This window comes from Vulpes lagopus, chromosome 3 (assembly GCF_018345385.1).
Source record: "Vulpes lagopus strain Blue_001 chromosome 3, ASM1834538v1, whole genome shotgun sequence".
Lineage (NCBI taxonomy): Eukaryota > Metazoa > Chordata > Mammalia > Carnivora > Canidae > Vulpes > Vulpes lagopus.
Window position 1 is genome coordinate 120,718,523 of NC_054826.1, and position 22,621 is coordinate 120,741,143.

The 22,621-nt window shown below is 48.6% G+C and overlaps 1 protein-coding gene across 5 annotated transcripts in view; it reads right to left on the reverse strand.

Annotated features, from left to right (window-relative positions):
- The window catches only part of CLEC16A (C-type lectin domain containing 16A), a 197,789-nt gene that overhangs the window by 104,058 nt on the left and 71,110 nt on the right, over window positions 1-22,621 (reverse strand). For all 5 annotated transcript variants that reach the window (XM_041748308.1, XM_041748306.1, XM_041748309.1 and 2 more), the window contains 5 exons: window positions 13,145-13,267; window positions 10,716-10,825; window positions 9,942-9,986; window positions 7,636-7,686; window positions 6,903-7,031 (listed from right to left, as the gene is read on the reverse strand). In XM_041748308.1, the coding sequence (XP_041604242.1) occupies window positions 6,903-7,031; window positions 7,636-7,686; window positions 9,942-9,986; window positions 10,716-10,825; window positions 13,145-13,267 (458 nt within the window). The remainder of the gene's footprint in view (window positions 1-6,902; window positions 7,032-7,635; window positions 7,687-9,941; window positions 9,987-10,715; window positions 10,826-13,144; window positions 13,268-22,621) is intronic.

Genomic DNA, 22,621 nt, shown 5'->3' on the forward strand with positions numbered 1-22,621 from the left:
AGAAAGCATCTTTTACTCCAGACTCAGCTTGTCCTGATAGCGCCCCAAACCTGGGTGCTATAGGGGCCAAGCTGTCCACTGATGAGAGGCTAAGAAGTGAGGTGCAGTGCATCAGAGAGGCCAGGTCCATGCCAGAGCTGACAGGCCAACCTGAGGCATGTGCCTGAGGGAAGTAACTCTGGAGTCAGACACATAAGGTCTGTTTAGACTCACAGGGCGAAACTTCTGACCTCCAAGAGCTTTGATTTCTGCATTTGTGAAATAGGGGCAGTAGACCCTGCCCTGCAGGGCTGCTAGGAGGCTCTGAGACAATGCTGGGTGGTCAGGGCAGGGGGGAAGCAGCCAGCATATGTTCCATAGAAGGGGCAGCCGTCCTGTACTCGTCACTCGATAGCTGGGCACAGGGGAGGGCACAGGGACAAACCACTGTCGCCACTGGTGAGCCACATGACGATGAATTCCAGCCCACTTCTGGTCTTCTTGTTTACAGTTCTGAGGCTACAGGCCTGGCCCACTGAGAGGGGAGGCTGCCCTTCGTGTAACAAGGTGGCTCCCCCCAAACTAAGCAGGGGGCAAATTCCTGCCTGCTGACCCAGGCAACAAGGATACCCACCGGCATGTTTAAAGCCTAACCCGGCCTTGGCCCGGAACTGGCAGGAGACCTTAACCATTTCCTTATCTCTTAATGTAGAACACTGGAAGAACAATAGTATCTCCTGGAAGTATTCTGAGGCCCATCATAAGCACTAGAGAAAGGTTAGTGTTTATATTATAATGATGGTGATGGTGGTGGCATTAGAGTCGATCTGACTGTTCTTACCAGCTTTTTTGAAGTATAGCCTTCCTAAGCCATCTGCAACAATCAGAAGAAAAAAAAGTGTAGGGATGCCTGGATGGCTCAGAGGTTGAGTGTCTGCCTTCAGCTCAGGTCCTGATCCTGAGATCCAGGATCAAGTTCCACATCAGGCTCCTTGCAGGGAGCCTGCTTCTCCCTCTGCCTATGTGTCTACCTTTCTCTCTCTTTCTGTCTCTCTCATGAATATAAAATCTTTAAAAAGAAAAGAAAAGAAGTGTAGTTTCATTAAAAAAAATCAGAACAGCTTTTGTTTATCAAGCACCCACCATGTGTCAGGGACTGTGGGCAGCCCTGCTGCAATGTAAAGCTGTTACATAGGAGACAGAGCTAAAGAGGAGCAGTCTATCCCTTCAGGAAGACTAAAGTTCACATGGCTGGTGATGCTTGAGCTGGGCTCTCAGAACCGGTAGTGTCTGATGTGAATCACTTAACCACACATACTGGGAAATGCATACACCTGCACCAGCCCGAGTGCAGAAAGCCCAACATGTGAGTGGCCATTTGAACTACATGGCCATCTGAGCTCTCAAACAAGGAGCCATGGCCTCAGATGGGAGGTAAAAGGCCCACTGGTCAGGTCCAAGCTGAGTGAATGCTTCATTTCTATGTCAAAAAATCCATTCCTCTCAAAAGTTCTGAAGGCATAAGAAATCAAGCAGGCCCTCACTGGAGGGTGAGAAAAGAGAAATGTACAGCTTTCTATACACCACCACTCTGAGAACCAGAAACCTTCCAATAGAAAAGGAGTATCAATTGTTTGGGTAAAGCATCTGCTTTTGCTCTGCAAGCATTAAATGGAAGTTATTTCCAGAAATATGAAAAATATAAAACAACAATAAAAATATATAGAATATAGAACATGCTGACCACCAGCTCCACAACTCTGAGAATCCACAAAAGAGAGATAAACCACCAGGGTAAAGGTCCTCAAATTCATCCCACAGCCCCCTAAACAATAAGCATGCCCCCCTGCTCACCTGAGGCCTGCCAGGTATTGTTGGGGCTGGACTATGTCATCTCCCTGAAGCCTTTCAACAGTCTTCCATGGTTCCCATTTTACAGACTGGAAATCAAAGCCCAGGGATGGCAGCCTGCCCATGGTGACTTAGCTAATATATGGACTCCAAAGTCTATGTTCTTCCAGCCATATGCCTTTGCCTTCAAAAGAGTTAAGGCTTGGGACCCAGGCTTTTATTGAGTGCTTCTCTTTACTTTGCCAAATAAACAAACATGCAATTTAAAAAGTATTACTAAAAAGGAAAAAGGAATTATTACTTCTTCTGATGCTTCCACAGAATGCCAGGAAGACAGACTGTGGAAGCATACATCAGTTTCAGAAAGGGTGACAACTGAGTATGCTCAAACATAAAGAGGCTTGCCCCATATGCTCCAACTCACCTGGGAGCTAGCGCTGCAGGAGGGCCATGGGAAATGAGACCACTACAATGCGGCAGGAGGGTTTCAGAGTCAAACAGACGTAGGCGAGTGAGTCACGTGAATTCCCTGAGCCCAGGCTTGAGTTCTAGGAATAGGACACCTACCAGCCCTGATCTCAGAGCCACCCTGGAGGTGTACCCACCGAACTCTGGGGCAGCCCTAGACCTAGCACTCAGGTCTAGCCCTCTCTCTGCATGCCTTGTCGTGTTTGCAAGCCACGGAGTTCAGGGGTCAGTCACCCAGATTAGAAGCCCACCAGGCTGTGGAAGTGGCTATGAAAAATCAGTCACTCCTAATAGGGTGCCAAAGCAGTGCAAAGTGGGCACAGCCTGTTGTGAAAGCGCCTTGGCAATACAGAGAGTGTCACACACACAATATCCATGCCCCCTGAACCAGAAATTCTACTTCTGGGAAATTATCCTAAAGAAATAAGCCGAAAGAAAGAAAACACTGTATTTGTGAAACTGCTCATGACATTTTAGTTGAAAATAATGTAATACTGGAATGAACCAAAATGTCTAGCAGCAGGAAGGAAAATGCCTAAGTACATTATGGCAGAATTAGCCAGATAAATGTTTATGCACCAGTAAGAAACGTGATTTAAATTAAAACTGCCTGGAAAGTTTTGCATGGTACGAGGGAGAAAGGAAAGGAAGAGAGGTTGGAAGGATGACCACAATGCACTCTTCCTGCCGCCACGAGAAGACGTGTTTGCACACACAGATGGGGAGGAGACACGAAAAAGGTCTAAAACTTGTTTGTTTAGGGTGATGAAATCACGGGAAATTCTTTCCCTCTACTTTTGAAACCTTACGAGATGTTCTTTAATGCATAATGCACATCCAAAGAATAAAGCAAATATCCTATTTCCTCATGGTCAACAGCGATAAACACAAAAACTGTTTGTGGTTTTACGTGGGAACAAGGAACAGAATTCAGGGGCAAATAAAATTTCACGCAACTGAATTTATTTTATAACGGCTTCCAAGATTACCACAGAAAGATGGCCAGTGGCTTAAATTCAGATTTTAAGATTCACCAGAAATTCCTCCCTCTAACTCCCTTCTCTTCCCTTCAGTTTCAGTAGATCACTAAAAACTCTCTTTCCCTCCTGAGACATTAGGCTGCTCCACCCCTGTTCAGCCAACATTTCCTAAATACTTCCTGTCTGGTGGGCACCTTGCAGTCCTTCTTTATTATCTACTTTGGGCTGGAGCCCTCATGACAGGACATGTGAGGACCTGAGGCTCAGGGAGGGTAAGCAACTTGTTCAATGTCACACAGTTGGCACTGGGACCGAGCCTGGGTTGGTCCCATGAGCCTGTGATCTTTCTTATCTGATTCTCTCAACTACCCCTGGGAAAGGTCCAGCCCACATCCCCATTTCTGCTTACATGTTCTCATCAGATCCCAGTACTTCCCATGACCTTCATTTCAATGTGAATTCCCCTTATCAGCTGGCATGGCTTGGTGGTACTCTTGCTATTTTGGTCTTATTTTATATTATTTCTTCACTGTCTGCTTTTGCATTTTACACAGTGCCTGGCACCTAGAAAATGTTCAACAAACATGTCAAATGAAAGAATAAAGGGTGTAATTTGCAAAATACAAGAGGGACAATATGACTTTAGTGTGGATGCCTCCCAGTTTGATGCAAGGCCTGCCTGTCCTCCTGTCCTGTTCACTCCCCTTACTCTGCTCACGACTCTGGCTCTTTAAACATGCTATACTCTTATGCATCTCAGGGACTCTGCGCTCACTGTCCTCCCTGCCCGGATCATTTCTGCACCTGTGGGGCCCAGCATCTGGCATCCAGTAGGCTCTCTGGTGACTATATGGGGGGCTATTTTACAAGTTAGGAATGATGTGTTAGTAAGGGTTGTTTGAACTTCTCTGACAAATCCTTAAGGAAAATAAAAGGTTGGGACTTTTGAAAGGGTCAGCCTCCTAAAGGTTAAAAAAAGTCTACTTGGTGGGGGGGAAAAAAAAAAGAAAAAAGAAGAGAAAACCTTTGAATCCAAATGGATGAAATGGAATGTTCTTTGGATACAAGCAAAGAACTTGAAACAAACCACATAAGCCCTCAATTGCTTGCTAAACCATACACTTCCTTTAGCTCAAATTCAAAGCACACTGCTATGTTCTGATGTCTGAAATGGGCTCAGGAGGTAAGCTTCTGGATGATTCTAAACAGCTGCCTTGAAACGGGGACCGGACTGAGGTGAGTGGTCAAAATCCCTCTTCAGAAACTGAATCCGGAAGTCACAAGGGGATAAGATGGATGGCTTTACTCTGAGATGGGCAGCCCTACCTTCTATATTGTGCCACTTCTCCCTGGCTCTAAACCCAGGGAGCTATAACTTGAGAGCTGGTCTTATAAACTCATCAGTCAAACAAAGGCTGAACAAGAGACCCCAGGGAAGGCCAGACGTTCCCAGGTAGCAGGTGAGCTGTGCATCTCATCTGGGGCAAGGTTGCTGGGCAGCTCGGCCCTGGAAACTTACAATCAAGTGAGATGTCAGGGATAAAGGGAAGAAGGGAATCCCTTCCCTCAAGAACTATTACTGGCCCTCTGTGTTCTGTCTTTCACAGAGTCCCCACAATGACTCTGGGAAGCCAGGTACATGCTGCTTTTAGGCAGGAGAAGGAACTCCAAAGCCCAAGCAACCCTCCCTCTGCCATATGCCTCATCCCTGAATGTCTCCCATTATTTCCTGGGGATCAGGGCTATCTACCCCAAGCCAACATGGGCTGATATCAGGAATCAGCTAACAGGGCCAAGTCCTTACAGGGCTCCAAGGCCCCTGAGATCGGCCCCCTCCAGCCTCATCACTTACCACAAAGCCTCCCTCACCCTGAGCTCCCGCCATGTCCCCTCCTTGGATGTGCCGGAATGAGCCACATCTGTCTGGGCGTTTGCCTCTCCAGCTGCCTAACCTATCCCTCTGCTGCCCGTTCCACCTCCCTCCCCAGGTAGGATTAGAGGCCTGACCCCATGACCCTTTAGCAAGAGCCTCAGCCACACAGACTGGCAATGCTGCCTTTCCTACCTTGCCCTCTAGACTCTGAATCCTTGAGGACAGCAGCAGTGTATTTTATGTCCCTGGTGTCTAGCACCAAGTAGGGCTACTAAATACAATGATGGTAGCAGTGGGAAGCAGCAGAGCAGAGTGGCTGAGTGTCGGCTCTGGAGGCCACACTGCCTGCACCAAGTCCTACCTCTGCTACTTATTAGCTGGGGGACCTGGAACAAATCACTTAAGCTCATCATGCCTGAATTTCTTCCTCTACAAGATGGGTTAATATAATGCCAACTTCCTAAAATGGTTGTAGAATTACATGAGGAGATTCATATGAAGAACTGACATGAATGACTCACTCTGTATCAAACAGGAGCTCATCTAAGTGCTGAGAAAACTGGTGGCCCAGGAACCAAAAAGAAAGCAGAATGCAACCCAGAGCAGCAGCTCTCACCATTCACAGCCTTCTGGACCTCCGCCTCAGGGGACGAGATGGACCTCGAGATAGGACCTTCATTGTAGCCCTGCTAGGGAACAGCTCTGAGGCCAACCAAAGGCTACATATGTGCCCGCCTGTGAAGGAGCTGCCAACATAACACATGTATGTCAGAACCAGCCCTTTGGTAAAGACGGTGCCAAAGATGCCCAGTGCAAACAGTGCCACCCACAGATATGCTTGTGTTTCTGGCCGCGGGGCCTGCAGGCTGGCTGGGAGCATGAGGAAGGAGGGTGTCACTGGCTCAGACAGGGTGGGTCCTGCGGTGAGGTCTGAGGGTTTGGTCAGACAGCAGGGAATGTGGACTGACTTTCAACACACAGGTCAGACTTCCTCTGCACTCCCCTCTCTACCAGGCCTCCCAGGCATCATCATTACCTGGTAGAGGAGAGCCACGGAAGCCTCCTGTTTGAGGCAGATCCAGCAGGTCACTCCTGATTCTCAGAATCCCAAAATTAACACCTCTGCCACTCTGGTTAGACGGGGATTAACTGAGAAGTAGAGGGCAAGGAACTCATCTAATTTATCCTATGCACGTCTCCAGGGAATTATTTTCTAGGAAGAGGTGATGGTGCTTTCTAAGAAAGAAACTGATCTTACGCGAGAGATAAAATACCATGAACAGCCCTGCGAGACGGCTTCAGAAAAAAAGTGCTGATAAGGGATGCACACTCCAGCAGGGTTCTGAGAACCTCTCTGCTCTTCACACACAAGAGCAGGCCAGCAAGAATCACAATCTCATTTGTGTGTGCCTCGCCCTCAGATTCCTTACTGTCACGCCATCTCCGGGGGTCCTAAGCCTCTTGGGGAGAGGATTTCACACCAGGGCCTCACCTGGACTGCCTGTTCTCTGCTCATTCCCCACAGGTGCCTGACAGCAGCCCAGAGCCTGGGGCTAGGGGCCCTGCTCTGCACCGGCCAAGGCAGCCCACCTGGCATTCACACAGTGGAATCTCAATCCTGATTTAGGATTGGGAAGTTCCTCCTGGTGGCAGGTGGCCAGGGGGGTGCCATCCACGCAACTGTCCCAAAGCGAGTTGGAAGGTGGTTTCTTGACCTAGATGGCTGGTGGGTCCCACCTGCGCTTACTCACCCGCCGGGTCTTCTCCACGTCGCCACACGGTAGCCGCTTCACAAAGTCGATGCCAGTCAATGGCGTGCCCGTTGGGGGCAACAGGATGGAGGCGTCCATCATGAGATACTCCACATTCATGGGCTTCATCTAGAAGAGACATCATAGGAAACCTCACCAAAGGAAGGAGATGGGGCAGGTCACACAGGCTCCTTGCCTATACCCTCACACAGCAAGTGTGTCAAGCGAGCCCACATTAAGGCTGCCACGAGGTCTCAAGGCAGCCAGGTATGTGAGACATGAGCCTCTGTTTCCCAAGACACAGATTTTTCCTCCCCTTAAAGTGACAGCTTAGACACTCTTGAGAAGCTGCCTCTGTTCTGTGAAAAGCCGTGCTCTCTCATGGGCTCATTCCCCTCCAACCAGCAGGGAGCAGGTCCCGAACCGCAGCCTGCCTCCCTCTTCGTGCTCTGAAGAACGATGACAGCGGACCTAGTGATGGCAGCTCCTGACATGGTGTCGGTCCTCAGTCAAAGAGTATTTGTATCCAAGTGAATCTTTCTGACCCATTTATGGCATAGCCCAAATAGCGTGAGGGTCATCGGAAATTTCAACACTGGTGGAGATGAGAAGGCACCATTTCCAGTTCACTTCCCCACCAGTCCGGTCAGAAAGGCCCCGGTTAGACAGCGTTCTCATGGATCTGCAGGACAAGCCTCGCAGGTGACCAAGTGCATCCTGGCCCATCACTTACTGTCATGCTCCTGTATTCGTCTTCAAACATGTCCAAAAAAATTTCTTCTCCCTAAAATGAAGTAAGGGAGAGACATTATGCATATTTTTTCCATAAATGCCAAAATATTATAAACTCCAGTTCATAGCTTTTGGGGCCATCTGGTTCTCATTAGTGAGTTCTCGTAAATCATCAGGAAGTAAAATACACACGTGAACACGAACACACACGCTCAAATGAAAGCCCCAATATCATATTGCACCTCTCAATGTTTCTCTCCTTTTTTTAAGCATATAGAGTTGGATTTCTTGTGTGAAGGCAGCTAATTAAAACGACAACAAAAATAAGACCGTATATAATTAAAATATAAAAGTGGATAGAATTGCAAGTGTTTAACATCATCTATGTGTTGTGGATGACTGGAGAAATGGGAAGCCTGGTTCTGCTGCCATGTTAAATCTATGAGGCTCCATGCCACAGAAAGGAAGAGGATAATTAAGCGTACTTATCACTAAAATTATATAGCTTGTTCTGTTCATTTCTGAGGCACACCTATGGGGCTGTGTAGTTCTGCAGGGCTGCGGTAGGTAAGAGCCTGGCTCTGAGACACGTAAACCAGGGGCCAAATCCCAGCTTTACCTCTCAGAGCCTCTCTCTGGTTCACTGCAAGACTGGAATGACAGCCCACACTTATGGGGGTCACTGTGAGGATTACATGAGTTAACCCAAGTAAAGTGCTGACCACAGAGCCTGCCACTAAGTTGGGGCTGGTAAATGCTAACACTCATGGTCATTATGGTCACCCCTGGAAGGAGCACAGCTAAGGAGAGCAAAGATTCAACTGAATGCATCATGACTACTGGAACTGTCCTGTCTGTCTCCTAAGTCCTGAATCTCTCTCTCTCTTTCTCTCTCTCTCTCTCACACACACACACATACACAAATACATAGTCAGGGTGGGAAAAGAAGGTCCTTTATATATTTTTCCAGTTGTCAGAACTACAAATAAACTTGAATATTCTTGCATAAGTATCATATAAGAACCGCAGAAATCACAACCCTGAAAATATCCAAAAGCTTCTGAGACATTACACTTAGGGTATATACCTTACAGGATAAAAGAACAATCTGGGTAGGGGGAAGAGAGCCACAATTTAAATACAGCTCTCCTTTTGCTAAAGATACAGAAAAGCCCTCTGGACAATATCTACCTATATATCTCTGTCTTTCTGATTTTGCAATGCAAAGGCTTTCCAGGGGGGAAACAAACGAAGAGCAGTTACCCAGGAAAGAGACCCAGAGATGACAAATGCAGCCGTAAGGCTCCCACTCTTTTCTGGATTTGCTGAGGACATGTAACCTCGTTCAGAGGCCAAGCCCCTCAGGATGGTTCATGGGGAGCTTGGAACCTCCGTGGGAGCCCACGGTGGCCCAGCCTTGTCTGGGTGCATCCACCATGTTGCAGCTGCATGGGGTTGTCTGAGCCTAGCAAGCTGGGTTTCCAGATTATAAGACCTCATTTTCTGTCAGCAAACACTGATAATAATGGACAGTGGCTTAAAAAGCTTCCTGCCAAGAAAAGGGATCTGGTGCATATGTGCCTAAAATCCACAACAGTTTGTAGAGACTACACAATACGACAGAGAAACTCTGGTTGACTGGACGCTGAGGTCAAAAACCCAGGGAGCCACAGCACCCGTGTGAATGTGGATTAATCCATCTGCTGCTGCCAGATGATGCATTGCCCTGAGAACATATCACGCTTTAGATACATGAGCAAAACAAAGCCATCCCAGTGAGATATTTCAAAACTAACCATCTGGAATCTGAAGAGGAAATCTACAAATTACTTGGTGACTCAGAGTCATGGTGTCCTGTACAAAGTCTCAATAACCTTAATGATAAACGTTTAGAAGCCTGCATGAGGTGCCTTGGCATACCCGTCATAAATAACACACAGGCACAGAATTCGTGAAACATACATAGCACACGAACATGTTAATTTACTTATGTAACTTAGTCACGTGCATGCATGTAATTCCCAATTTATATGTAGACTCATCAATAAACAAATGTATATGTAATTGAGAAACAAACTGTCAGACTCTAGGGGTGAGCCCTCCAAAGGTGTACAATAAGAAGAGCAGGGGCAAAAGAGAGGGGCCCGGGGCCCACGGCTCAGGGGTCTGGACACGGCTTACTCAGTATGCACAGGTATAAGAAGTAACCACAGACTTGTGATCTGTACGTGCGCACGCCCAGATACTACAATCCCATATATGTGACACACACACCACACCACCTTCCCCAGCGCTCTGGCAACTCACCTTATAAAAGTGCCGTACTAGGTGAACGCTTTCTTCTCTGGCGCCCTGTTGAAAGAGAGGGAAGGTGGGAGGGAGGCCGGTGAGTTGGGTTAAGTTACCAATTCCAAAATCTGCGTGCTTATCAAGCAGATGAGAAGCTGGGCTCACATCCTTAAATCTGTAAAGTGGTTCGTAACAGAGAGGGAGGGACGGAAGGAGGGTGAGCTCAAAATTAAAACAGGCAGAAGAGAGGATTCTAAGCAGTGACACGGAAAGCTGTTAACATACAGGCAGGCGGGGTGACTGGGTTATAAAATATGGTTATAAACGTCAGTGCATGTGTATCTGGACAGACACACCAAAATGTCTACTGTTTTTGTTCCTTTTTACCTCTGTATTTTCTAAATGTTCCCAAATAAACATGAAAAATAAGGGAGAGAGCAATAAAAACTAAAAACAATGAATGTAGATATTAGCACAATAAACTATAAATAAAAAGAGTACACGTGTTTGGCTATGTATAAAATTCTTGTAATACACAAAGTAACAAAATTTTGATTGGCAAATACAGAGCCAATAATTCTAACAGAAATTCCTGAAATTTAATATTTAGGAGGGCTCACGGAGCCAGCCTCAGAGGAAGGGTAGGTCCACCGGAACAAGTGGGTTGCAGGGGGGGCGTCAGGGCTATTAGGCACTGCTTCTCACTGGTGCCGCGAAACCCAGGACCCAGCAGCTTCCTTCCCACGGCCTCCCCCTTCCCGTGGAGCACAGGCAGCAGGAGCGGGCCCTCACCTCCAGGCAGGCCAGGTGCACGTCCTTTATGATGCAGCCCGTGCTGGTGACCACTTGCTGCTTTAGGAGCAGGCAGCTGAGCTCCAGAGTGGCCAAGCGGATCTTCCCATCTGTAGGGGAAACCAGGGTCAGCCTTGCATCCCCCAGGGGGAAGCCCTTAAACAAGGTTCCTTGCTTTACCCACTTTGAGGTTAACAAGGTCAGCTGATGGACCCTTGCCATCCAGTGGAGACACAGGGAACTCACATGCCAACCCCTCCCCCATCGATTGTAATAGAAGGTTCCATCTGAACTGCCTACGCCGAATTCTCCCTTGCACTCCTTTTCTCAGAGGAGGGGAGGCAGGAAAAGATTATTACTAATTATTCCTGAAGGCTGAGAAAGTGGTCATCTGTGGTTGCTTTCCTTGGCTGGGTTCCTTTCTCTTCTCAGGAACGAGAACCCCCTCTCTCCTTTGGAGAATCACCAACCCCACTCTTGGGTCTATAATTTGGGTGAAGCCAGTCCCTCTGCTCTGTCCCAGGGAGGAGCAGCATCACCCAGGCCGGTCAGGGTGCTCTACTCCTCCAGTCACAGGGACTGGAGAGTGGATGAGCTAGGGAACCAATCAGAACCAATAAGGCTCAATGCCACAACATGCTGGACACTGAGCAAGAGAACCTCTCCTCATGCTGGATTGAGGGCAGGACAGGAACAGTGGTGGCATCCTGGGTGGCACAAGCATTACAATCCACGTCAGCCACATCTGCAGCCTTGCCAACATTGTCGATCTTTCATACAGTGTTCCGTGTACTGACCCCAAATCCACCCTTCCCACCAGACTGCCCAGAGTGTGTCTAAGGCGAATCCAGAACCCCCATAGAGAAAGAGATGGCTGGAGCTACCACTGGCAGTTATCCTGCTAACACACAAAGTGGGAGAGTCCAAAAATAGTTTTGAAAACATTGTCTGAGCTTCTGTATCCAGCTGTGCCTGAAGCCAGGCTCCACTGGACTTCACGTTACACAAGCCAGTAGTTTGTTTCTCTGTATTGTTTCAGCTCTTCTGAGTAGGGTTTCTGACAATGGCAACCAAGCTGCGTGCCAGGCACGGTACTGGGCATGTGACAGACCCTCCCTCCAGCACTCTCTGGAAAAACCCACTGCAATGGGTGCTCTAAAGAGGTTGGAGAAAGTGCCTCTCTTCTCTCCTGCGGCTTTAAAAACCACCCACGTGCCTGTGAGTCCCACCATGTTAGTTCTGACCCTGAACTCCTGAGCTCTAGAGTGTCTCTCCAGATGGGGTCCCTGACCCCTGGGACTTCAAAGACCCTCAGCTGTGGCTCCTAGAAGGCAGGAGCCACATCTGTCCTGCACTTCCTCTACCTTGCTCATTTGCACACAGTGGATGGCATGCAAGAGGCACTCAGTCAACATGTATCCACGGACCCAGTTCCCCAAGCCTCTGTACTCTCTTCCCCAAAGGCACACTGGGCTCCTGGCTGCCTCATGGAACCCATACCCCTTGACATCTCAAGTCCCGGCCTGCAACTATCACCCGCAGCCCTGCCCTTCCCCTCTGAGCCTGACCTGGGTTTATCCACAGACTGTTCCTACTGTACAGAGCAGTGGCTCTCTCTTAACCAGACCATGTCTCTGTTGGGCCCATTGCTATGCCCTCACTCACATCCTAATGGCCCCTCTGTTTCTATTTTTTTTTTTTTTTTGGCCCCTCTGTTTCTAGAGAGATTGCCTTGCAATCAGGGTTTCTTGAGCTCAGATCTGTTTCTGATCCTCTGTCAATGGAGGCCACCCTGTGTGCAACAGGACATTCAGCAGCAGCCCTGTCCCCTAGATGCCAATAGCACCACCTCCTCAAGCTGTGACAAGCAAAAATGTCTCTGGACATCGCCAAACGTCCCCTGGGGGGCAAAGTCATCCCCACTTAAGAACCGCCGTACTAGCTCATTCCACCTGCTATTTCCAGCCCTTGCTATGGCTGCAGATCCTTAGCAAGAATATCAGAACTGGGAGGACTGGTGCCAGACGCTGGGCACATCTTGTACTACCAAGAGACCCTGATTTGAACCTCCCCCCCACCGCCCCCATGCCGCACGCTTTCAGCCTGGTTCATGCTCAGACATGGCCTTGGCCACCCTGAGAGGAAGGCTGCAGACACTGGCAAAACTGGCAAAAGAAAGGTTGGGTATAGAGGAGGAGAAAGACAGAGTCTGGCACAAGCACCATGGAGGAGGCAAGAGGAGGAGACCCCGAGGTGAAGACATGGCTGGATAGGACGGGACGGGTGGCCCAGGGTATGCACGGCCCAAGCGGCTGGGATCAGCCTGCATTCCCAGAAAGGCCAGGTCTAGAACCCACGATTCCTGGTGCACCGTTGGGAGACTGGTCCCTCTGCCTCCACCACTCCCATGAGCAGCCACTCCCAGGCACCTGGCTGGGCAGCATTGTTCATGATCCTGATGAGCCTCTCAGCCAGGAGGTGGTTGTAGGTGGTCTTCTCGGCCGCACCGGGCACTGGGAGCTGGATTTGCTCGAGTTTCTCAGGATCCATGCCTAGAACCCAGAAAGGGGCAAGCTGTCAGTGCAGTCGCCTCATCAAGCACCCCACTCATCCTAAAAGGCGCCTTGGAGCGGTGCTGCCCCCACCTCGGCAACCCAGCGTCCATCTTCGTGATTTCTGTCATGACCGGCGCTGCATGAACTCTCACTGCAGCCGAGTTCTCCATGGATGGAACTTAAATCCACATATTAAAACCTACATTTTCTATCACCATTTGTAAACGGGGAACTGGCACTGCTGCAACACTGCCAGTGACCGTACTAAAGAAAAAGACAACATTTTTCCATTTTTAACCAAAGACTGCCTACCGGATACTACTCAACGTGGCCCAAGGCCTGTTCTCTTTGTTAAAAAGGGCAGGGCGGTTGGTAGGTACGTAAGAGGTGCGGAAGATGTGCTAGCCCCCAATGGTGACAAGCTCCTGGACATACTTGGGGGTGGGGCTGCTCAGAACAGGGATGGAAACAAAGTAACTTTTGCATGGTGTGCTGCTCTGCCCTCCCATGCCAGCTCTGCATCCCACCAGTGGTAGCCCCCGTATCAGACACATCCCACAATGGGGCAAATGCAAACCCAGAGGAACGGACCAGATGGAAAGGAAATTACAGTCATACTTATGCCCCATAGTTGCGCCTCAAGCACCTGGCAGCCAACGAGCGCACAGGCAGGGGCAGCCTTGGCAAGAGACACTGGGCTACCCCTTACGACAGACAGGCGCAAATACAAAGATGCCAACAGCACAGGTCTGTCCTTGAGAGGCAACAGAATCATTTTTTTCTGCCAGTAAAAGCTGATGGCATTTCAAAGACAAAAAGCCAAGATGGGAAAGAGGACAGGAGTGCACGCAAGTCCAGCAGTGAACTTGGTATCCTCTCCCCCAGAGCAGGACCTGGGGGCCGGGGCGGTGGGAGGACCTGTGAGGGCCACTGCAGCAGACCAGGTGTGGGGTGAGGGTTGCCTCAAATCCTTCTCTCTCTAGTGACGTGGCTCTGGAAAAACACACTCACAGAAACAAACATTTTACTAGCCTCCAAGGTTGGAGAGCTGAATGGATTGTTTGTGCTTAAAGCACGTCTTTTCCTGTTATTCTACAAAAGGGGGGAAGGTGGCACTTCTCGGAACTCTTGAAATACGGCCCCTTGAGTACTAGATGACGCTTCATTTAGAACCTTGACAGAACAGTGGAGAATAGCATTGAAGAGCTGACTGTCTGGATTCTAAGTGACTCCTACACACACACATTGACGTAATAAACCATAACAATATATCTTGCTATATTGAATTCCTTCCAGCTCCGAACCAAAGGCTAAAGCCATGCCAAGGAGATGACATGGGTGAGGGACGGCCTGAGGGCTTGAGCTGGGTCGTTCTTGCATGCGTGCCTCACCAACGTGGCTTCATCAAAAAATCTGATTGCAGCGAAAATTTAATTTGCGGGTTCGATATCCCATTTTGATGCTCCATGTCCAACTCTGAAGCATCCTGGTTTATTAAATGGCAAGAAGAGCACCAAGTGAATCTTTAGGGGGCTGTTTTTTTTTCCCAGAGATGTCAACAGCACCCTCATATCTCCCTGCCCTCCCATTTCTGGCCCTTTGGGAAATGTCAGCCAGTGGTTCTGGGGAAGAAATGCTCCTCGGTCGGGCCATCCCTCATCCCCTCTCAGTGAGGTCAGCGGGAGGGGTGCAGCTGCCGGCTCCCTCAGGAGTGTGGAGGTAGTCGGCAGAACAGGACAGACCGAGTCTGGAGCAGAACAGGACAGACCGAGTCTGGAGCTGGTTCTGGAATTTCCATGGCACACTCCATTCTATCTCTTTCCTGGGACTGCCTCCACTCTCTGAGAATTTGTCAGAAATGAGGAAATCTGTGGCAAAATCTTCTCTGGACAGGAAGATAAACACTCCAAGGTTATCCTGACCTTCCTCAACTGGTGGCTCCAATCTTTGTGCAGTGAGGGGGGCTGGGACCTCGAGGGACAGAACACTTCCTTCAAGAACTTCACAGAGCCGGATTCCAGTGCCAACTCCTCCTCTAGTTGGATAGGAGGGCCCACAGGTGTTAAGTCACGCCTCCAAGGTCACAGAGCAAGTTGGCACACAGTTAGAATAGGACAATTCCAAAGGTGCACAAGATCCAGCTAACTTCCAAATGCTCTGCTATTTGGGGGCCGACTCAGCGAGGGGCTGTTCAGGTAGGATTCTGAGGTTGGGCGAGACCTTGCCCCAAGCTGCACAGGGAATGGCTGCAAGGAATGTGGTAGAACTTAGGGAGGGTAGGGGATCCTTGGGGGCGGGGGGGGGGGGGCTGGAAGGAAGTGATGAGGCAGACGGTCAGGGGAAGGGACAGGCAACGTTGGCCTGCCAAGACCCCTGAAGGCAGCTGGCGGGGATGACATGATCTACTTGTACTCATGCCTCCTCTGGAGTGGTCACCACTGGCCCAAGGTGACCTCTCTCCTCAAGGCACTCTCCCCAAAACAGACTTGGTATTGCAATGCATTCTATGTGAAGTAGATTTTACCACCAGCCAACGGGGAGACAGAGCACAGGGTCAACCCCATGCAACACGTGGAAAAACTTGGTTAAAAAAAAAGACCAAAAAACCCTTTGAAAACATCTCTGTTCTTTCCCCAAAGTTCTTTGTGGGCCAAGGGCCTCAGTTGCTCTCGTATCTCTCTTTTCCTTCCATTGTGGCCTCTAACACCCCTCCATTACTCTCAATTATCCCATCCCAGCCCTGGGCTTTCAAGGCCTGTGCATCCGTTTGAAAGCTCCAGATATTCTTCTGGGTCCAAACAAATTAGTGGTTGAGAGCTGTTAATGAACAAGGTCAATGTTGTGATATGACAAGGACATGCATGTGAACAGGGAACCGGCACATGTGTGTGTGTGTGTGCGTGCATTTTGTTGCAAGCCTGATGGAGTTTCTTTGCTAGCCATTCCCTTGGACTGAAATAAACACTGGGATAATATATTGTCCTATTTGCTTCAACCCTTAAGTGCTGAGCAACAGACAAATTCCAAAGAAACCCAGATGTACTTCACATGGCCTGGGAAGGCGCGCTAGCACATTCAGACTTCCAGCAGACCACATGCCTCCTTCTTCTCTTCCCGCTGGGGTCAGATCCTGCTCTGTCCAAATGAGTCAGAAAGGGTCTCCCTTTGCATTGCTTCCACCCAGTGATCACAGGGTTCGGGGGGAAGGCGCGGGTGGCACTCCCAACAAATTCAAAGAGTCCAAAATAGAAGGGAAGGGTGTGGCTCCGTGATGTCAGGAACCAGTTCCTAAGCTTCCCTTCTGAGTTCTGACTTCTGGATTCTGCCTCCTTAACAGGAGCCCCCACCCAAGAAAGGGGTAGGAAAGATCCAGACCAAAGCTACATGAAAAGACACCTTGGCTAAAGAGACCACAATAGCACCAGGTAAATGATAGGCAAAAAATGTGTTTTGTTTTGGCCACGCGAAGTCTCCTTGGCTGTAGTCACACAAGCACTGCCAGCTTTGGAAAACTATAGACCAACTATTTCGAAAGCTAACCAGATGTTGGGCCGATTTCCAATGTACTTCTAGTTCTGATTATGTGTCAGTTGAGATCCAAAATGACGGTTTGCCAGCTCTCTGCATGGCGAAAGCCTCCCCTTATCCTATTACCTTTCAACCTTTCCCATACCTCTTGTCTGTGTTCCAGTAACTTCTCAGCGAAACAAAACAAAACCCAAAAAGCTCGAGATTCCTCTCGGGTAAACAATGATAAATGGATGGGGCAAGAGGGTGGTGGGTGGAGTGGGGAAATCTGTAAGAATACAAAAGATGCAGGACTCACCCCCTCCCTTGGGCTGGGCCTCTGCAGACTTGACAAAGGAGGGAAGGCTGCATTTGCTATTACAGATATGAACCAGAATTCATTATGTGGCCCAATTGAATCACAACGAGTGCCTTTCTCCAACTGGTCAACCCTTTCCACAGTGGGATATTCATTCCGGTGCAGCATCTAATCTATTATGATTTACTGGAAGGCCTGAGCTAACATTTGGTTTTTATTAACATTGCTTTTATGTTAAAATTGTCTTATGATGAAAAATCTATCGGAAAGAGACCATTTCATTAGGGGCCCTGTTTGGAGGGTATGGATCCAGGGAAGAGAGGCTGAAGGTTAAGTACAGCTAACTGCCTGCTGCCTAAACCAAAAAACCAACCAACCAACCAACCACCACCACCACCAGAAGACCCCCACCAAATACAGACCCTGTGCCCAAAGGCCAGGACTGGAGCATAAACCAGATAGCAGCTTCCTACTAAGCAGTTTCCTTTGGGGTCCCCCAGGCACTTGGACCCAAGGTACCAAACCTAAGTCTCTAGCTCCCTCTCCAAATCTGCTCACTGGGTTCTGGAAATGGCACCACTAGCCACACAGGGTAGGGGCAGGGACCCGGGTGTCACCCAGACTCTTCCCTTGGTGCCCTCTCCCATCCAAACCAAGCAGGACTCCCCTCCCCCAGGCCTGCTCCTCTGTCTCCTCATCTTCATAAATGGCCCTAAACAGTTGCCCAAGTGTTCCCTTTACTCTATTTGCCACATCCAATCTATCAGCTCATCCTGGCTCTGGGTCCAAAGCATACTGTAAACCCTTCCAGTTTCCTCCAGCTCTATGGCCAACATGCTGATTCAACCCACATTATCCCTTGCCTGGACTACTGCAGTGGCTTCCTAATGGCCATTACACTTTCCCTCTTGCAACTCTCCCTCACCTGCTGAATCTACTCTCCATCCAGTAGTGACTGCTCTTTCAAAAATATCCGTTTGACCATGTCACTCTTCTACTTAAAAGTACTTGGGGCTTTTAGGATGCCTAGATGGCTCAACCAGGTAAGCATCCGACTCTTGATTTCAGCTCAGGTCATGATCTCAGGTCTGGGATCAAGCCCTGTATTGGGATCTACGCTCAGCAGAGTCTGCTTGAGGATTCTTTCTCTCTCTGTCCTTTCCACCTGCTCCCTCTCTCTCTCAAATAAATCTCAAGGGTGGGGGGAACCCTTTAGGATTTCCCATTGCACTTGGAATAAAATATAAACCCCTTTTCAGGGCCTTTAAGGTCCTCTGAGATCTGGGCTCTCCCTAGCTGGTCAGTACCTCTTTGCCACTACACAACCCGAGTTCTTCTCATTCACTTGTTCGCTTGATGGAGGCTCCTCAGACTTGTTCCAGAACTTACAATGCCCTGCGCATATTAAATGTACAGCACATACCCATCGAATGACGAGAAAGCCCTTCAGTTTCACCTCCTCCACACTGTCCACACCTGCCCCTCTCTCTCCACCCTGCCCGTCTTCTGGCTGAACTGTCATGAACCCTTCCCAAGGGATGCAGAGTGGTCAGATGGGCTCTCAACCTTCAGCATCCCCTGCACGGCTGTCACTGCCCATCCACTCCCTGCACATGGGCTCCAGCCTGCCCATCTCCTGGAGCACACCCTGCCCAGCATCACCCACCCACCCGCCCGGTGAGTGGAAGGGGATCCCAGCTTCAGCAGGCCTGGAGTCTGTAGCCCCTGGGCTGTGTGTACTGCCTGGCACGCAGCTGCACCCATGTGAACAACCGGGTAACTTCAAGCACACATTCTTCCCAACCGACGCAGTCTTTTGGAATGGAAGGCGATTTCAGACAAAGCAATCACTTTCAAAAGAAGGTAAACACAGAAGCCACGCAGGTTGCACAATGCTCTCCTGGTCCAACAGCCTTCGGAGCTCCTGCTGTATCAAGATACAATCAAAGGTCCTCACTGCCATGCGGTCCTGCTTACCTGTCACGCTCCTTCAGCTCCCGCCCCTCTCGCCCTACACTCTCCGCAGCGGGCACCCTCACCTCCGTGGAAATACGAGTTTGGTTCACCACTGTGTTCTCCATATTAACCACAGTGCCTGGCATCAGATAGACAAGGCTTCTAAAATCTCTGCTAGAAGGTTGAGTGAGTAAATAAATGAACAGGACCAGCAGGAAATGGAAGAAGGAATTAAACTCCCTTAACATACACTTCCAGTCTTTTTATTTTTTTTTTTTAAGATTTATTTATTTAGGGATCCCTGGGTGGCGCAGCGGTTTGGCGCCTGCCTTTGGCCCAGGGCGCGATCCTGGAGACCCAGGATCGAATCCCACGTCGGGCTCCCGGTGCATGGAGCCTGCTTCTCCCTCTGCCTGTGTCTCTGCCCCTCTCTCTCTCTCTCTCTCTCTCTGTGACTATCATAAAATTAAAAAAAAAAAAAAAAAAGATTTATTTATTTATTCATGAGAGACACACAGAGAGAGAGAGGAAGAGACACAGGCAGAGGGAGAAGCAGGCTCCATGCAGGGAGCCCGACGTGGGACTTGATCCCGGGTCTCCAGGATCACGCCCCGGGCCGAAGGTAAATGCTCAACCATGGAGCCACCCAGGCATCCCTACTTCCAGTCTTTTAAGTAGAAACTCCCTTAGATGTGGAGAAGGAAGATATGACGGAGGAGGGGGAAGAGGAGACCTTAAGAAAGAAAGGGCTGCTCCCCTTGACAGGTCCTCGGGAGGGCTATCCCATCGGACCACAGTCCTAGATAATGGTGCTGCAATGCACAAGGACTTCCCTCCGTGGCACCCAGGTCAGGGTCCAGGAAGGAAGCCCATCAGGAAAGCCAGCCACCAGAAAGACAAAGAATTCACCCACACGCCCCTTGGCCCTCTGGAGCTTGGCATCTTCACTCTCAAGACAGCACCTTCCCTGCTGAGGCCCTGAGCACAGGCCACCAGAAAGAGAGCAGTCCAGCACAGCTGCCACATGGCTGAGGTGATCGCTTTGGCTGAGTGCTGACTGGGTGCCAAGCACTAAGTTGGGTACTGTGGGGTACTATCGGGAGATACGTGATCTCTGCCTTTAGAGACCAGGCAGTCCAGAAAAGGAGAGAAAATATGCAGAAAAAAAGAGATATAGAAAGTCCCACAGGAACTTCATGGAAATTAAAAATGTTTGCTCTTCAAAAGACATTGCTAGAGAATGCAAAGACAAGCCACAGACTGGGAGGAAATCTTTGCAATACTGATAAAGGACTTGTATCCAAAACATATAAATAGCTTTCAAAACTCAACAATAAGGAAATGAACCACCCATGAAAAACTGGGCCAAGGATTTGAACCAACGCTCCATCAAAGACGATGTGCAGAATGGCAAATGAAGCACAAAGAAAGTCAGTATCACTAGTCAGATGATTAGTATCATCTCACTTTTCTAGTGAGAAAAGTGCAAAATAAAATCACAATAGGGCACTACTCTATACCTATTAGAACGGCTAACACTAAAAATGGCCATACAAGTACTAGCAAGTATGTGAAGACCCCAGAACATTCATACACTGGTGACAGAATATAAATTATACAAGTGCTTGGAAACAAATTTGGCAGTCTTGTCTTGTCTTTTCTTCTCTCTCTCTCTCCCCCCCCCCCTTTTTTTTAGAAAGTAGGCTCCATGCCTAATGTGGAACTTGAATTCACAACCTTGAGATCAAGACCTGAAATCAAGAGTTGGATGCTCTACAGACTGAGCCATCTAGGTGCCCCAGGAGTTTTTCTTAAAAACAAACAAACTTACAGTAATTCTATGATTCAGCCATCCTCTTCTTCGGTATTCACCCAAGAAAAAAGGGAATATATGTCCAGAAAAGACTTGTACATAAATGTTCCCACTAGCATATGCTTAAGAACTGGAAATAAGCCAAATACCCATTAACAGATGAGTGGATAAACAAAATTGTGGTACATTCACATAGTGGATTGCTATTCAACAGTAAGAAGAAATGAACCACCAATACACAAAACAACATCATGTATCTCAAAATAACTACGCATATTGAAAAAAAGCCATACCCCCTCCCCCAAAAAAGTACTGCATGATTTTATTTACATAAAATCCTATAAAGGGCAAACTAATCTATAGAGACAGGGAGCAGCTCAGTGTTGTTTGGGGAGAGGGGTGAGAGCAGACAGGGAGGAGGGGTGACAAAGGGGCAAGAGGAAACTTTTGGGGTGATGGATACGTACACTGTCTCACTGTCTTGATTGTGGTGATGGTTTCGTGGGTATACACAAATGTCAAAACTTATCAGAATGTATGCTTTCAATATGTACAATTTACTGTGCATATCCATTAGACCATAAAACTTTTTCAAGTACGATGGCTTTCAGCCAAGGTGGATTGGATATACCCTCCTGATTCAAGCAACTAGAAAACTAGGCAAAATACATTAAAAAATGATTATGACACATTGACAGGACAACAAGCAGCACAGGGGAGTGCCCTGTGAGAGGAAATGAAAGCTGTGGGCCTAGGGACTGCTCCGGCTCACCATCTGGAAAGAGTTTCCAGGTCTCGGCACGCAGAGAGAAAACCCCAACAAAGGCCATGGTCTCTCTGAGATGAGGAGGCAGAGTCTGGAGTAATGGGAATGGAAAGGAGGGAGGACCAGAGAGGAGGGGGCTGCAGACGAGTCTGTTGAGGTATCAGCTAAGTCCTGCACCCTGCATGCATGTGAGTGAAGAGAATGACCTTCAGGAATGAAGCAGGTGGAGCAATCCCAGGCTCACGTGGGCCGAGAAGAGCTCATGTTCCCAGCAGCCAGCATGGAAAGACCACCCAACCATGACCCATCAAGCACAGTTCTCAGAAAGGGGCTGCCTCAGTAGTGGGGCCAAATGAGCCTGAGACTAAAGGCTGTTCTGGACCAGCACCAACAAAGCTTAAAAGCTTCTAAAGGATCAAACCGATTCCAAGTAACTTTAACTATGACCCAGGACAGAGCCCAAAATCCAAACCAGGAGAAAAATCAATATTAGAAACATAACTAGAATTATACAGATGATACAATAGACAAGAATAAGTCAAAGGAAGATTATAAAATATTTCAAACTGAATAAAAATAAAACCACATATATCAAAATTTATTGCATGCACCTAATGCAGTGCTTAGATTTATAGTATTAAACTCTTATCACAAAAGAAGAAAAGCTTAAAAATCAGTGAGTAGCATGGGAAGGGTATGATTGGAAAGGAATAATAGCATGAGGGAATTTTTTTTTTTTTTTAAGATTTTATTTGAGAGAGAGAGAGAGAAAAAAAACGAGTGTGCATAGGCAGGGGGCAGGGGAGAGGGCAGGGGGCAGGGGAGAGGGCAGAGGGAGAGAGAAACCCAAGTGGACTCCACTCTGAGCATAGAACCCAAGTGGGGCTCAATCTCACAACCCTGAGCCAAAACCAAGAGTTGGACACTTAACCACCTGTACCATCCAGGCACCCCTAGCATGAGGGAATTTTTGGATGATGGAACTATAAG